The 17,757-nt window shown below is 35.0% G+C and overlaps 1 protein-coding gene across 1 annotated transcript in view; it reads right to left on the bottom strand.

Annotated features, from left to right (window-relative positions):
* Window positions 1-874: 874 nt before the first annotated feature.
* FAM241A (family with sequence similarity 241 member A) overlaps window positions 875-17,757 on the bottom strand; it is a 43,206-nt gene continuing 26,323 nt past the window's right edge. Inside the window, exon 2 of the mRNA XM_039468215.2 lies at window positions 875-6,322. Coding sequence (XP_039324149.1) covers window positions 6,077-6,322 — 246 coding nt within the window. The 3' untranslated portion in view covers window positions 875-6,076. The remainder of the gene's footprint in view (window positions 6,323-17,757) is intronic.

Below are 17,757 nucleotides of genomic sequence, written 5' to 3'. Positions count from 1 at the left end.
ACCATTTATTTATACATTCCATTTACATACATACTCTTGTGCCCTTTAAGACAGACAATATATTAAAAAATTATGACTTAAGGTCTTTCAGAGGTAGCCTGCTGTGAGGGTACCTGGTGTTGTGGCCTCATGGAAACACTAATGATGACTGTTCTTAGAGTTTTATACCTAAAAAATGAGGAAAGCATTAACAGAAATAATCATGACAGACCATCTACCGTTCAGTAGATGGTACATATTTTCAACTACTGCTAATGTCTTTACATATCCTGTTACTCCCAGAAAAATAATATTTTGACGTTTTTGTCTTAACTATTATATTAATAAGTACATTGTATATAAAATTTTCTTAAGCTAAACAACTTCACATTAAAAATATACTATAAAGTAGCCTCTTATAATACTGGGGGAACCAATAGAAAAAAAGAGTCCACGATTTTTTGATACAAGTTACTGTATTCCGGGTGCTTTGGAAAATTGGCAAGGAAATTTCCAACTAAATCAATGAAAGATCAAATGATAAACCTTAATTGCTGAAAAGACCATTCTAATTTAATAAACATAAATGACTATGTTTTGGATATTTAGCAGGCTTCTGCACAGTTGATTTGATAATTCTAACTTAGGCAACAGAAAGAAGTAAAACATAGCTTGGAGGCAGAGGTTGGTCTTGATCTTGGTTTTCCCACTTCTTCTTTCCTGGGAAGCCATACATGTCAGGTCTTGGCATTCCGTTCTAGCAACAGGGATGAGGAAAAATGATAAACTCTGTTCACCCTCAGGTGTGTTGTTACTTTGGTCATTCCAAGCCAGATGTGGCAGCCATTAACTGATAAGTAGAATGTGACAGGAAGTCAGAAGTGGCACTCAGAACGCAGAGTTGTAAAAGAGTATTATTTATTAGAAAGAATAACAAAGTATATACTCTACTACGACATTGTAATAGTGAATTTCTTCTGGAGCCTAAAATATCACACTTAGATACTTGAGAATTCCTGCTTACAAAAAAGTTTCTGAGTTTTTTTTTAAATTAAAATGTGGTAAATAAAAGTCTATTGAAAAATGCTGAACAAACGTGAAGTTTTGGTATCAGTAACCATAAATATTGTAAAATATTCTTGTTGGAGAAACAGTGAATCAACCAAACACAACACTGAAAATACATTTTCTCCTAAAATACACAAGTGTACAGTGGAAATACTGTATATGTATCCAAATAACAGCAATATTCTTTTATCAAAAGTGAATAGCTTTGTACATTATAATGTATACATCAATCCATTCTCTTTGTGCACAATAAGTATACTTTTGGAGTTAAAGAACATCAAAGTACAACCAACTCTAGATCTTTGTTGTTAGTGGTCTCTCTGGAGACCATGAGTAGATGAAATGGGTTTACTTATTTGATAAATATTTTGAGCACCTATTATGTGCCAGGCATTGTGTTATGCACTAGCAATGCAATTATAGAATGACAGACATGTTCTCTTCCCTTGTGAAGCCTGTTGATTAATGGAAGAAGCTGAAAAACAAGCTATTACAATATAGCATGAGAAGCGCTGACCTGGAAAGTACAGGGTTACACATACCGAGAAACTGAGCCATAATGAAGAACCCAAACTAGATTTAAAGGAGTCAGAGAAGTTTCCTTGGACAACACGATGTCTCAATTGAGGTCTTCAGGCTGAGTAGATGTTGGTCAGTCTCGTGGGGAGCACTTAAAGAAGGTAAAGCATATACAAAGTTCTGGAAGTAAGAAAGCATGTCTCTTTAAAGGAACTGGGGAAAAGTTCAATATAGCTGAGTCCTAGAAATGGAAAGCGGCAGTATAGAGAGATGAGGTATGCAAGAACCAGTACATGAAGAGCCTTGTACAACATATTAAGGCGTAAGGACTTTATCATAATGGAAACAGAAAGCCATTGAAAAGATTTAGGTCAAGGAGATCAGAATCAGGTTAGAATAATGCTTTAGAAAGATCTGTTAACTACAAAGTGGAAAATGAAGGCAGGGAGGCTAATCAGTATTCTCAGCACACCAGGTGAGATGATGGCAGAACGGACTAAGTTAGTGATGCCAGGAATGAAGAGAAGTAGAAAGATTTAATACATTTTTAGAAGTAAAATAGGACTTGGTAATTAGTTAAACATAGGTATGTAGGAGACAAAGTCAAGGATGTCACCTACAGCTCTTGCTTGAGCAGTTAGGGAAAAGACTATGTCATTTGCTGAGAGGGCAAACAGGAATTAAAGATTTGGGCAAACGAATTAAAGAAGGATGCTGAGCTCTTGTTTGGACATGCTGAATCTTGGGTCCTATGGGATAACTGAGGGTAAATAAATATTGGGGAAGCAATTGAATGGATGAGTTGTGAATTCTGTACAGTGCTCTGAGGTAGAGATGCAGAATGGGGAGCTGTTGGTATGCAATTGGTAACTCTGAAGCCATGGAAGTGATCTGAGAAGGAGCTGTTGGACTGAACTCCAATGCATACCAAAAATGAAATGTTAGGCAGAGAAGCAGGAGTTGCAAATGACCCCAAATCCACCAATATTCCTGAAGCCATAGTTTGTAAATAAGTTTGCATTCTTCTTGGCTGAGTCTATTAACAGGCATGAAAGTCTTATTTGATTTTTTGTTTTGTTTTGTTTTGATAGTTTTGCTCTTGTTGCCCAGGCTGGAGTGCAATGGTGCGATCTTGGCTCACTGCAATCTCCGCCTCCTGGGTTCAAGTGATTCTCCTGCCTCCAAGCGATTCTCCTGCCTCAATCTCCATGAGTAGCTGGGATTACAGGCATGCATCACCAAACCCTGCTAATTTTTTTTTTTTCTTTAGTAGAGATGGGGTTTCTACATTTTGGTTAGGCTGTTGAACTCCTGACCTCAGGTGATCCACCTGCCTCGGCCTCCCAAAGTGTTGAGATTACAGGCGTAAACCACTGCACTCAGCTGTCTTGATTTTTTTCTTTTTCTCCCTTCAATTGTAAAAAGCCATAAATTGGTAATGAAAGCATTTAAAAAGCCTGAAATTAGCAAACTTTGTAAAGTAACTATAATCTACAAACCATATGAACAGCCTTTGATTGCTCAATGTCTAGCTTTGACTATTTTGATCTTTACTTATACTGTAATTTTTCCTTTGTCATTCTGTAAGTTTCTCCTTTCCTGGTTGCCTGGACAGTCTGTAGTGGATTTGCAGCTTGGTGACAGCCTGGAGAGATTTTCTGTGGTCAAACATGATTAAATAGAGATTTGTTGGTCAGCAGATAACCATGGACTGTGACACCCACAAGGAAAAGATCCAGATGCAGTTTTGGATGGGTCGATGAGGATTTACCTCATATGCTTTCTTTTATTTCACAAAATGTGTTCTGTTCTTTCCTTTATATCTGTAGAAATAGAAATGGGAATGTGGCCTCTAGGGTGTGCTGATGTATGTTTAACAGCTGGCTTTTGAGGAAAAAAAAAGATCTGATTTGTAGCATTTACTAATTTTTTTGGTATAAATACTCCCACCATGGCCAATTTCAAACTACCAATTTGACAGCACTGAAGGCAGAAAAAATGTACACAGTTGGCTCTTGTAAGCCAGTGCAAGCTGGCTTCAGCACACTACTAGACTGAGATTGATCTGCCTGTTGCCAGGAAAGGGAAAATACCCTGCACATGATAGCTTAAGGTGTAAGAGAACAGAATTCTACAAATACAGAGTTTTTACTTAAAAAAAAAATGGATTTACTCATCTATAGTCAGTTTTACTTATGGACTTTGACCTTTTTCTTTTGAATTAAGGGCTGGCCGTATGACTATGCATTATATAATCTAATAACCTTAGCACTGTAACTTCTATTTCTTTATTCATGAGCAATAACAGTTTCTAAAACTGGCTTGTATTTGAGATTGAAATTATTGAGAATCATTTTCAATCTAATTCCTTATACCATGAACCAAACAAATTACCAGTTTTATTTCAGGGTATTAGCATAATTTGCATTCTAATATATTTCATGAAAGAAAATATTTTATTTCCATTATATGGGCAAAGTTTTTTCCCATATCAAAGCCAAATGTTTGATGGCATATTGCACTAACCAATAATATGTGTAGAAAGAATACCAGCAAAATACCTTATTTTTAAAATATAATTTAATATATACCCAATTAACACCAGTGTGCAGATGCATAGTATTGACAGTATACTAAATAGTTACTATTAAAAATTACTTTTAAAATGTTTTCAACATTAGGTACTGGTGGAACCAGAGCTGTTATTTTGTACATCGTCTCTTTTATATGTTCCAAAGAGAAAGTAAAATTTCCAGTAGCATTAGAAAAAAAGTACTTAGATTTTATGTAGATATACAAAATCTCATGACATCTACTGAAAACCTCACAATTCTACTGTGCACTAATGAAAACACCTTTTCAAACAATTTGTACTTATATTGAGTTCATAAAGGTTACTACAAAAATATTGCAAACCCAATAAAAACATAACGACATGGTACAAAGTGTTTTGATTTTTAAAAGTCAAAATTTAAAAGGCCTGTATTTATATAAATGTGCAAGAGTTTTTAGTTACGCTGACTAATATTTTTGTTTAGGATTATCTGATTTTAGAAATCTGGGTTAAATGTTTTTCCTTATTTTCTGCTACGGAATTAGAGGATACTGAGAGTGCACAGAATTTACAAAATAAGATTGGGTAAAAGCTTTATAAAGTGGAATAGCAAATACTCTACATGTTTTACTTGTTGCCCTACCAAAGATAAAAATGTCCTACTGCCCCAATTTTCTGAAATTTAACTTGAATTCTTAATGATCTTAACTACCTAGGTCCTTTATAGTCTTTGAGATGAAAGTGTAAAGATTTTAGGTTCTCCAACAAAACCCAATATATCACTAAAGCCATTCTCCATTTTCAAAGAATATTTAAAGAAATGCATATTTCAATATAAAACCTCAAAATGCGGAACTAAGATACCTTAACAACATGGCTAGCCATTACTGAACTGGCTTTAGCCTTAGAAAAATATTATTAAAATCAGCTAAGTTCCAAATTTAAGCATTTGGTTGTATACTGTTAATATTGTACTTTCTGATATAGATATCAAAGAAAAATGATTTTTCCTGAAAAACAACAGCAAAATATATATTTTTTTTGGTGAAAAAAATCCGTGTCAAGATAGGAAATATATTGTTTTAAAACTTAGAATAATTGTTATGAAAGAACTATAAAATTATAAATTTCTAAAAAAATTACACTGAAAATGTCTCTCTAGGAAAAAATATGCAACTTGTTAGACACTGGAAAATATGGCATTACCATAGGGGTGCAGTCAACTAGGCTATGAGACTTTAAAAACTCACAAAAAGTAATTAGCACCAAAATTGAAACTTCAAATGATATACTAAAGTAGGTCTAGGTCCAAATGTTACATTATAAAAAAGTTACATTTAACCTGGGAACTTTCCCTAACAATAATAAATATATTATTTTCAACCTTTAGAAAACATTCTAGCTTTACTGATTTTCATCACAATATTAAGGTAGTGTATGCTAATTATCATTTAACTTAGTTTAGATTGGGTAGGGACAATTGAAATCCAAATATTTCCCAAATAATATTATTTGGTGGGGAAGGTGAGTGGGGAGCAGTTTTCTAAGAAAAACTTATTTTTAGCTAGTTTCATCCTTTTACTTCTGAAATGTTACTGGAACTCTATAAGAATTATATTGCTTGATTTTAATTCCATGTCCTGTTGTTTTCCCTGTTCACTTTCTGGTGGTGGCATTTAAAATCTGGCATGAGGATAGAGGTGTATAAAGGGGATAGAGATCACAGTAGTGAAACAAGAGTTTTGAATAAGCTAATGTATAATGAAAATACATATTCAACCCTGTTATGATCAAGAGATTAGTTTTAAATAACATCCACGTATAAATTTACTTACAAAACAGTCAGCACACAATTTGAAAACAAGGCAAACTTTTTCAGTTATCAAAAAGTGAAATATATAACTTCTTCAATTACATATATGGTTACCAAATGTCAAACAATCCCATTCGACCGTTTTACTGTTGCACATAAATAATAACAAGGCAAAGAACAGCAACTAGTCCAAGGGCTTGCAGGCCAAGGAACCACAGCATAACCCAAAAGAAAATGACTATTACTGGTTCCACAATTCGTTCTCCAAAATACATCCTTGTGAAGCCCATGTTGATAAGGTTTTTGTTCAGTTCACCAAAAAGTGTTCCCATTTTTCTGTAGTCATCTCCAACAGGCTCAACAGTGTGGTTCTGTGATTCTTCAACATCCTTAAAAAAGAAGACAAAACATGAACATAACATGAGAAATATGTAAAGGTATTCAAGAACCTTAGTTCTTCATCTCCCAAAGTGCTGAGCATACTTCTGATAATTATTCAGTAAGTGCCTGTTAACTTAATAAAATGGGAATGTTCTTTTTGATCCTGGAATTGCACAAAAATGGCTGCTTAAGTAAAGAATCATGTTCGCATTTCTCTTGTGAACAACCGTTTCTGCCACCCTCCTGTTTTGTGAGGCAAACTTGACTAGTCTGTCCTGGTAAGATTCTTTTTAGTCTATTCCTTTGACACTAAGACTTTAAGGAACTGAGCCTCAGCTGACCAAAGCATGTTTGCAATTACTATTGAGCAATCCTCAGCCACTACTGCTGTGATCTTTGTCTTAGGCTCAGCTAAGCAGACTACAGCATAGGCCCATGTATAGTTTCCTGTTCATGATACAGGTGCCCTAAATGTCTCTTATTAATCTCATCAGGAGAAACAAATAGTTTGAAAATAATACAATTTTTTTTTAACAATAAGGCCAAAAGTCTACCCAGTAGTTGAGTGTTCCAGAAAATGTTTATGTGCACCCAATTATACATAAACAAAAATTTTATTTCTATTATCTTCCAGTCTTATTACAATTAAGGCCAGTAAGTAAGTTACTGTCTCCTGGTTTCAAACTCACTCTTTGGAATTCTGCAAGTATTGGCTCCCTGTTAGGCTCATCAACACAGGGACCAGTGTGACACTTCACAGGTAGAGAAGGAAGAAGGAATTTGCTGTTTGCTTCAGATGGGTTTCTTGATCCTGTTAAGTCTCACTCTAGCAACAATTTTTCACGCTGACAGCAATAGTGAATTCTAGTAGTATCAGCTGATTGCAATTTGGGGGTTTTCTAACACTTGTAGAACCAATCCCAATGTGCCTTCTTGAGATGCCAGCTCCAATTCCTGGACGATGCTTCCTCAGATACCTGGTTCCTAGGTCTATAGGCTCCCTCCTCTGAACTAAGAGAAATCAGCACCAGGTAAGCAGTGACCTGTTCTCAAAAGTCTGAATTTCAGCTCCATGGGGACCTTTTTTAAGCTTCTCAGTTTCAGTAATTCCATCTATTTCTTTTCCTTGCTTCCCAATCCTATGATTGGTGGCTACTTCCGGCAGTTGTCCTGGTGATATTTTAGTGCAGTGGTTTTTAAACTTTGGCGTGTGTTAGAATCTGCTGGAGGACTTTTTAAAGCACAGACTGCTGGGCCTACTACCAGAGTTTCTGATTCAGTAAGACAGGGGTGAAACTTGGAGTCTGTGAGTTTGCATTTCTAGGAAGTTTCTAGGTGATGTTTATGATGCTGGTGTTTATGATGCTGGTCTGGTTACCATGCTTTTCCAATACCTAGTTAACAATTATTTACATTAAATTATCTTTGTTAAAACAATTGATATAGTTTCTATCTTACCCCAGACCCTAGTACAATCAAAAAAGAAAAACGATGTCAGGTAGTTAACTGTAAATATAATTTACTAAATATATTTTTTTAGGAGTCGTGTTTCAAATAATTATTGAAATAGTTGCTCATAATAGGTACAAGATGGAGAATTTATCATATGTTTAAAAAGCCTTTAGATACAGGGCTTCACATAATAAGAAGTATTAACTACCATTAAGTATGCTTGTATAGGCCAAAGGAAGGCAAAATTAATTACCTTAAAAGGGACTGTCACAAAAATCACCTGCCACAGAGCCAACAAATTTGAGGAAGTATTAAAGCATTCTTCAAACATCTGAATCAAACTTACATTCTTTTAGTAGAAACCAAAGCTTGATCATTTCAGTCAATCAGTAAATAATTAAAAATATTTTTTCTTATTTAACAAATGAGGGCCATATGAAGCCTTATTTTCTATTATAGGCATAGAGTTTAAAAAACATCTTTAAGGGAAGAGTGAAAAAAATATAACTTTTGTTTAAAACAAAGTCAAACAAAATGATTTTCAGTATGACTTTAAGAAGTGGGCGTTTCCCATACACTAGTAATTTATGTGCAGTAATGAGTACCAAGGGGTACTGATGAGGTAGTAGAAAAATGAGACTCACTGGGGCATCATTGTTGAGCCTGTGTCATGTGTTCAAGCCATATTTACTTTTGAGCTATACTTTTATATAATTTTAAAAATTACTTTTGGATTTTCACTTCTATCAGAAAAGAGTCAGAAAGAGCAAAATGTTGAGTTATCTAGGGAATTCAAATCCAGGCTGCAACACTTAAAGTAGCTGACTGACATGACCTTAGCCAAATTACTTCACTTTTCCTGAACTTCAGTTTTCTAATCCATAAAATGATTTATGTGATTCTTTTTTGATACTGATGGTTTTCTCTTAAATTATAATTTGTGGTTCTTTTCTTTTTTTAAAAAAATGATTTCTAAGGTATTTTTTCCTTCACTGATACCTTACGAATGGGTCATTTTTACGCTTCTTGTCGTTTGATGCGATCCATAAAATTATACTACATTAAAAAAAAAACAAAACCTTTGTTCTTGTCTAATATTAAAGCTTTCTTTTCTTTAGTGTAGAACTGGGTCCTTGATTTAGTATGTAATTCTGCTGATTCCTCATCCCTATTTCTCCAGTGTTTAGTATGTTGATACTGTTTCTGGCCTTTTTTTCTTTTTCATGTTTTATTAAAGTTCTTAAAAAATTTTTTTACTCTTCCTAATTTCTTGTAATCTATGCACTCGTTGTACTTTGAGGTTTTTTTGTTGTTACTGAAGCTTTTTGAGACTTTTTTTCAGTATTTTTGTGGTTTTAGTACAAAGAAAGTACCCTAATCTGGATATGGCAGGTACTCTCTGAAGATTTAAATTCTTTGTAAAATACATTAAATCTACAAATGCTTGTGGTTTTTTTCAGGGGAAGAACGAGGTGTTGCAAGACTTAAATCAAAATAGAGTTACTAACACAGGCCAGGTGAGGAGACAGCAATGCTCACAGTATCTCAGATCTTGAGAACAGCTGGTGGGATTGAGACTGGAGGCTAAAGACCCAGTGAGGACAAATCTGGGCAAGCTGTGGCTGTTGCAGCCTTCTTATTTTATTATAAAAAATTTTAAGCACACACAAAACTAGAGAAAATATATAATAAACCTATATACCCATCAACCAGATTCAGTAATTTCTAAAACTTTGCCACCTACTGAAGTCCTTCTTAATCTGGGTAATCTAATGAAGAAGAAGAAAAAAGTTTTTAAAAAAATCCCTAGACTAATGCCTAATGCCTAAAAGTAATATATCCTCACAAATGAAGTTCTATAGAAACATCAAATATATCCAGCAATGAATTGGATAGGGGGTTCAAACAACCCTGAAGGAAGACATTTAAGAATGTGGAAAGGGTGTCAGTTTCCAGGCAGGCAAAAGGAAAAAAAAAAAAAAAACATGGAAAAAGAAAATGAGCAATATTCTTCAATCAGTAAGATTATAGTCAATCTCATTACAGTATTTTATGTATCTAGGCTATCCTCTCAAATAACAGTTTTAAAGGATACAAAGAGTGGCGTGTTGATAAATGTTTAACAATGGGCTTTGTTGGGGGTTGAGGGCAGCTCTATTTTGTACTGTTTGCCAATGCTGTTGTGTTTTCCAATTTCTGTAGTATTAGTACTCTCACTCTGGCCAATTTGAAACTATAACAGCCAGCTCACAAAGTTCCTGAAAATTCAACAACTTCCTCTTCGAGGACTGGTAGGAGCCAGCACCAGCACTTCACTGTAGGAATAAGAGATGCTTGAGATAAGTTGAGGTAAAGACCTGCATGGTTATAGTCGATGAGTTTGATCCTTTCCTTCTGTCAATTTGTGCATTTCTACGTTTTGTTTTTAAGTTTGCAAAATTGACAAGCTAGGATAATTAAGTAGAGTTAACTTACTACAAATATATAGGAAAATATATTGCAATTGGGTGAATTGTATTAAGAAAGGAATATATTACGATTTGAGTTAGAGATTAAATTCATGTGGTGTCAGAAAACTACTACAAGTAACAGCATATTGCTTTTTCTGGATTGTCTCATGCAGCTGTCAAAAAGTCATCCAATTCAATTATTTTTAGAAATTCTTATTTACAATAAAATTTAAACCATCTGGTTGATTCATGAAGAAGAGGGATTTCTTGATGCTCCCTAGGTCAATGAATGACACCATCATCCACCAGATCCAAAGGTCAGAACTCTAAGGCTTTCTTAATCCCCACCCTCTTCCTCTTCCCTATGTCCTACTTCCAGCTCATCAGCAAATCCTGTTTTATCTTCTAAATATTTCTTTAAAGTGTATATACTATTCCAGCTACTGCTATAATCATAATAGTCTACTAAGATCTCTTGCCTTGACTATTCAAATAGTTTCCTAACATTGCCACTGCACAAATCCATTAGCACAGTGATTCTTTCCAAGTACAAATTCAATCATGCCACCTCCATCCTGTTTTTAGGATCAAGGAGAAAATCTTTAACACAATCTATGAGGCCATGCTTAGTCTGGCTTCCAACAGAATGAGGTCTATGGCCTCATTCTGTCATCAACCTTCCTCTGTTTTTCTGTTTCAGCCACACAGGTCTTTCAGCTCTTGCTTGCCACAGGGATTTGCACATGCTGTTTTCTCTGCTTAAGAAACTCTTTTCTTTCTCCTTTGCTTAGCTAAGGCATCCTCGTCTTTTGATCTTAGCTTAAGCTTCAGCCCAGTCTCACAGCATCCGATAATACCCTTTTGATGCATTCTAACTCAATGCCAATCAATGTGTTATTATTTGATTAATATATCTCTAACTGTACTATAAGCTTCATGAATTGAGAGCAGTATCTGTTTTTGCTGGCCACCAATATCCTGATATGAATATGTAGCAGAGGCTATGTCCTGGGAATTGTAGCATATAGAAACATCTCAATAAATAGATGTTGAATAAACAGGAAGAATGTGTCTTTCTGGCAAGTATTAGAGAAGTATTTGATAGATTTTCCATTTTGCTCCTTTTTTTGCCAAACAAAAGATGGACACTATTTTCCAAAGTATTATTTACTATAGTAATCCAAAAACAATGTATATATTTTCATGGGATTAGCAGTATTTCTGTTGTGGATATTACTTAGCATCCAGTCTTCTTTCCTCTTCCCTATTAGAACCTTAAATCCAGCCTTCATTCTTCAGGTGAAATAAATTCTACCTACTCAGTTCCAGAGATGACAATTCTGAGAGTAATTTTCTCTTTACTAGAGCTGGTTTTGGAAAGTGTATATGATCCACTTTGGAACAATGGCTTCTGCATGTCTTTTGAAAAAATTATTCCTAGCTCTTCTGGAGCTAGTAATTATTCACTTTGGAAAGTGAGCCTTATTTTCTTCTATTTCTCCACATATATTCCTCAAGAGAACTTGTACTTAATATTAGTTTTCTATTGCTGCCATAAGAATTATAAATGTTATGGTTTAAAACAACACAAATGTATTATTTTATAGTTCTGTCTATTAGAAGTCATGTTGGCAGGATTGAATTCCTTTCTAGAGGCTCAAGAGAATCTATTTCCGTACTTTTCCATTTGCTAGAGCTGTCCACATTCCTTGGCTCCTGGACCTCTTCTTTCATCTTCAAAGCCAGCAGTATTGCACCTCTTTGACCATTCTTCAGTAGTTAACATTTTCCTCTGCCCACAGTGAGAAAAAGGTTGCTGATTTTTTTTTTTTTAATTTAGAAACTTCTATAGCAATTTTAAACCACAACACTTTTAATATACTTTACAAATGTATTGGTCTGCAATGAATTGGAAAACAAAAAACTAGCTTTTCACCACGTTTTGAGAAACACTGGTATAATGAACATCTGTATTGTTTACCACCTACATTTAATTGTTGTTAACAAACAGAAATACTGTATAAAAAGGATGTAAAATTAGGGGCCTTAAAAGTTTTGATTTAAAATTATTTCTTTAACTCTTTTTAAAATAATTTCAACTTTTATTTTAGATACAGGGGGTACATGTGTAGGTTTGTTACAAGGGTATACTGCATGATGCTGAGGTTTGGGGTATAGATCCATCACTCAGGTAGTGAGCATAGTACCCAATAGGTAGTTTTTCAACTGATACTCTCCTTTCTTCCTCTTCCTCTAGTAGTCCCCAGTGTCTACTGTTGCCATCCATATGTCCATGAGTACCCAATGTTTAGCTCCTGCTTACAAGTGAGAACGTGTGGTATTTGGTTTTCTGTTCCTGCATTAATTTGCTTAGGATAGTGGCCTCCATGTTGACTGCTGCAAGGGATATAATCTTGTTCTTTTTAAAGGCTGTGCAGTATTTCATGATATATATCACATTTTCTTTATCCAATCCACCACTGATGGGCACCTAGGTTGATTCCGTGTCTTTGCTATTGTGAATAGTACTATGGTGAACATATGAGTGCATGTACCTTTTGGTAAAACTATTTTCTTTGGGTAAATACACAGTAATAGGACTGCTGGGTCGAATGGTAGCTCTGTTTGAAGTTCTTTGAAAAAATCTCCAAACTGCTTTCCATAGTGGCTGAACTAATTTATAATACCATGAACAATGTGTAAGCGTTCCCTTTTCTCCATAGCCTCTCAAGCATCTGCTGTTTTTTGACTTCTTTTTTTTTCTTGAGACGGAGTCTTGCTCTGTCACCAGGCTGGAGCACAGTGGCGCAGTCTCGGCTCACTTCAACCTCCGCCACCCAGGTACAAGCGATTCTTCCGCCTCAGCCTCACGAGTAGCTGGGACTACACGTGCGTGCGAAACGCCCGGCTAATTTTTATATTTTTAGTAGAGACTGGGTTTCACCATGTTGGCCAGGATGGTCTCGACCTCTTGACCTCGTGATCCACCCGCCTCAGCCTCCCAATTTTGACTTTTTAATAACAGACATTCTGACTAGTGTGAGATGGTATCTCATTGTGGTTTTGATTTGCATTTCTCTCATGAGTGATGGTGAGCATTTTTTTTCATGTTTGTTAGCTACTTGTACGTTTTCCTTTGAGAAGTGTCTGTTTATGTACCTTGCCCTTTTAAAAACAGTGTTATTTGTTTTTTTCTTATTGACTTAAGTTTCTTACAAATTCTGTATATTAGACCTCTGTCAGATGTATAGTTTGTAGAAATTTTCTCCCACTGTGAAGGTTGTCTGTTTATTCTGTTGATAGTTTCTTTCACTGTGCAGAAACTCTTCAGTTTAAGTAGGTTCCCTTTGTCAATTTTTGTTTTTGTTGCAATTACTTTTGGGGCTTAGCCAAAAATTATTTGCCAAGGCTGATGTTGAGAACGGTATTTCCTAGATTTTCTTCTAGGATTTATGTAGTTTGAGGTCTTACATTTAAATTTTTTGATCTTTGACAAAGCCGACAAAACAAGCAATGGGGAAAGGACTCCCTAATTAATGGTGTTGAGGTTAGCCATATGCAGAAGAATGAAACTCGATCCCAACCTTTCATCATATGCAAGAATTAACTCAAGGCGAATTAAAAGTTCTCTGTATTTAAGAATCCATGTGATTAGGTTTGATCCATCTGCATAATTCTGGATACTCTCCACATCTCAATATCCTTAAATTTAATCACATCTGCAAAATTCCTTTTGCCATGTAAGATAACATATTCTCTGGTTCTGAGGATTAAGATGTGGACATCTTTGGAGAGATCACATTATGCCTAGCATAGTCTTTTATTATAAAATTATTTCTTTATATATCTATTTTCTGTCACTAGCTTTGAACCCACTAAGGCTATTAAGGGCAAGAAACATGTCTTACAAACTTTATATTACTACTTTGTATATTGCACTGTGCCTGGCCCATCATACACACAATAAGTATTTGTTGAAGGAACAATGGAAATATTCTACAATAATAACATATTATGCAAAAAACCCCATAAATTTAAAACAACCAAAACTTAAATGCAATATCAATACTGATTGATTCTCCCATGAGCATGGTTGTAAATTTTTTCAAATTATTTTAAATAAATTCTACACTAAATTACAGAATATGACAGCTGCTAGCTAAAATTTGCATGCTCAGCGTAATTCCTAACCCACTGTGTTTTAAGAGCAGACACTAATACAAACAGATGAGCTCTTGGGGCTCTGATTATCTCTCTCAAGATGTTTGTAATTTTCAGAGTAATATTAGTGGTAGTATTATTAATGGTTGAGTAGGAAAGCTAACCTGAGTGCCTCCTACGTAACATGCGCTGTGTTTTACTTGAATTATCTTGTTTTCCCTTTGCAACAATCTGTAAAGGAGGCACTATTATTTCCCCCCATTTACAGATAAGAAAACTGTAAAGTTTAAGAGGAATTAGATGTCTAAACATTGACCTATACTTAGTAATTGAAGGATCTATGATGTGAACCCAGATATTTTTATTCCAGGGGCCCTACCATTAATCCTCCAGTTATAGAGGATATACACCCTCCAGTTATTATTACATTAATAGCTAGCATCTAGTTAAATGCTGGTCAGTTTTCAGAGAAATTTTATGTATTCCACCTCTGAAAAAAAATAAGTTATATAAGTACACTTTCACTTTACAAAGAATGAATACATTTTACGCAACAAAATGAATATCCCTGTTTTTTTCCTTTATATCTTTTCTCACAGTTTACAGAATACCTAAAAGTATTCAAGCAGAAAATCTTCTCGAATTCTTATTTTCACCTTGGACAAAAATGTAAACTAGGTAAAGCTATTTGCAGCAGGTTAGCATATTTTCCTAGCTTTTAAAGTAGTCATTTAGATTCAAATGTGAAAAAAAAGACTCAGCAAGAATGAAGAGATACATGGTTGGCAGAATTGCAATAACACAAAAAAACAAAAAAACCCCTTCCCCACAAACAATAAACAAACCCGTAAGACTTCACACATATACCAGTATATGAGTGCAGAAATACAGATGGAACTTTTTTCCTGTTCTACCATTAATCACTTTTGTCTTTGCCAAAATTTATTCTTTGTATGTGAGGTCCCAATGGAAAAACATTTGTCAAATATATGGTTTCCTTTGTGATTATGCAGAGAGTACTGACTATGATATGCACATAAAGAGTGTTCTCAACAAAACAGTGATATTCTTTTTTGGTCCATGATTAAAGACATACATACAAATAGAGGGGTGTTCCAATGGATTCAAAAGGCTTCTTAACAGATACTCAAAATTAATGATGAGAAATTAAAGGTGAACCCTTAAGTAATCACTGGATTTTTGAGGAGCATCTTCAAAGATAATTAAATCAAAGTATCTTACTTTAGAAATTAGGCATAAAGAGGTTAAGTCCGATAGCCCATTAACAAAAACCAAGGTTTTGGTATTAAGTAGGACAGATTCAACGCCTGCTGTCATGTATCAGCTGTGTGACATTGGGCAAATTACTTAACCACTGACTCCCAGTTTCTTCTCCCATAAAATGTGCATAATAACACCTACTTCATAGAGTTGTTGTGATAATAAGAGAACGGATAAAAGCTTTTTGAATAAGCACTCAACATATGGTAACTATTATTATTACCGTATTTTTGGAAGAATTTATATCTTGTGATTTTACTTCTAGTCTCTATTGTATCATGCTGCCTGAGATAATTAATACCTTAGTGATGATCTTTCTCATAATTAAGTTCAGTTGTATTTTTTCCAAGTGTTATGACAATTTAATTCTATAGAAATTGAGTTGGGATGTTTTCTATGGAACATCTCTACCCACAGAACAATATGTGCACATTAATATTGGTAAAACCTGTTTACTCACTTTTAGGAGAGCACAAGCTACGTTCTATAAACAGGCTTTTGCTGAGTGAGTGACAATTTAAGATTCACTTACAACTGTCTTTCTGTGTCCAGTATTACATGTTGTTATATTAATGCATATTACTACATATGCAATATTGAAAATCTGCTGTTTTGGCCTACATAGTATATATTCCATATATTCTACTTGATTTAATTCTGGGGAAACCATACTTTACCTGTTCTTAGTCCATGTGTTGGTTGAAGATGTCTCCATTCCCCAGCTCCAGGCCTGCCCAATAAGAACATTTCATTTTATTTTTTTGGGGGGGTGTCAGATGGTTTACTCATATGAATTATGAAAACCATATCAATATCAAAATCTTCGATGAAATCTGGGGAGTGGCCAGGTTAGCGGCAGATAACTATAATCTGAAGTTCCTTTATTGATCATTTTCTATACCCTTACTTGACCTCTAACTTATTATGTCATTCTCATGTCCGCTGGTGTCCTCTTCTTGTCTTCACCTCACTCTTTGTCCCATTCATCAAATTGCTCTTGAAAAAAATTAAATGACCTTGGTCCTCTGACTCAAGTCACACACCAGAAAACAGTCACCCTTGGCCAGGCACTATAGCTCACACCTAAATCTCAGTTACCTGGGAAGCTGAGGCAGGAGAATCACCTCAACCCAGGTGGAGGTTATGTGAGCCGAGATTGCACCACTACACTCCAGCCTGGGCAACAGAGCAAGACCCTAATACAACAACAACAACAACAACAATGACAACAGCAAATCACCCTTCCAGGAGCATAATCACATTTGTAGAGAAAAGTCATGTTTGGAGGGGATGTTTAGAGATATATTGACAAACTGCAGAATGCACTGAACCCGTTAGTTACTATAATGGATTTCCCTTTCAGTCTCAAAACATTTCCAGAGGTTGGTAATTTCTTCATTGATTTTTTTCTTAAATAAAATCAATTAACATCCATTATAAAAACTTTAAATCTACAGTAGGGTAAAAATAAAATGTATAAAAACTACTTTGCACTCCCCTCACTTAGTTCTACTCCATGGAATTAACGATTGTTAAAATGTCTTGTTTATCCTTACAGAATTCCATTTATTGGTGAGGATGTGTCATATAAAACATCTTAGCCAGGTGCAATGGCTCCTGCTTGTAAACACAGCATTTCTGGAGCCAAGGTCGGACGATCACTTGAGGGCAGAAGTTCAAGACTAGCCTTGGAAAAACAGAGACTCCATCTCATATGTTTTTTCTTATGCTTTCTGTTAGACATTTCTTTATTATATTTCTTCCTCTTTTTATAAAACACTGACTTATCTGTTCATGTGTCATGCCAAATTCAAACGAGAGTGATAGACTCTCTTGTATTGTTGGGCACATGTTTAACTTAAACTTTGCCCAGTGTCCATGAGGGATATGCTGACTAATCTTGTCTTGGGATATTGTTTCTCATTTTCTGTTTTTCTTTTTATTTCCTGTTCATCTTCCATCTCCTTTTCATTTTCCTCTTCTTTTCATCACCTCTCTTTCCACCAGCTTTTCCTCCTCTTTCTCTCCATTTCTGCTTTCCCTTTCATTCACCTTCACTGTAATTTCCATTTGATTGTTCTGGATTTTGATCCCAAGGC

Source organism: Saimiri boliviensis, chromosome 3, assembly GCF_048565385.1.
Source record: "Saimiri boliviensis isolate mSaiBol1 chromosome 3, mSaiBol1.pri, whole genome shotgun sequence".
Taxonomy (NCBI): Eukaryota; Metazoa; Chordata; class Mammalia; order Primates; family Cebidae; genus Saimiri; species Saimiri boliviensis.
This window is presented reverse-complemented; position numbering and strand designations above follow the sequence as displayed.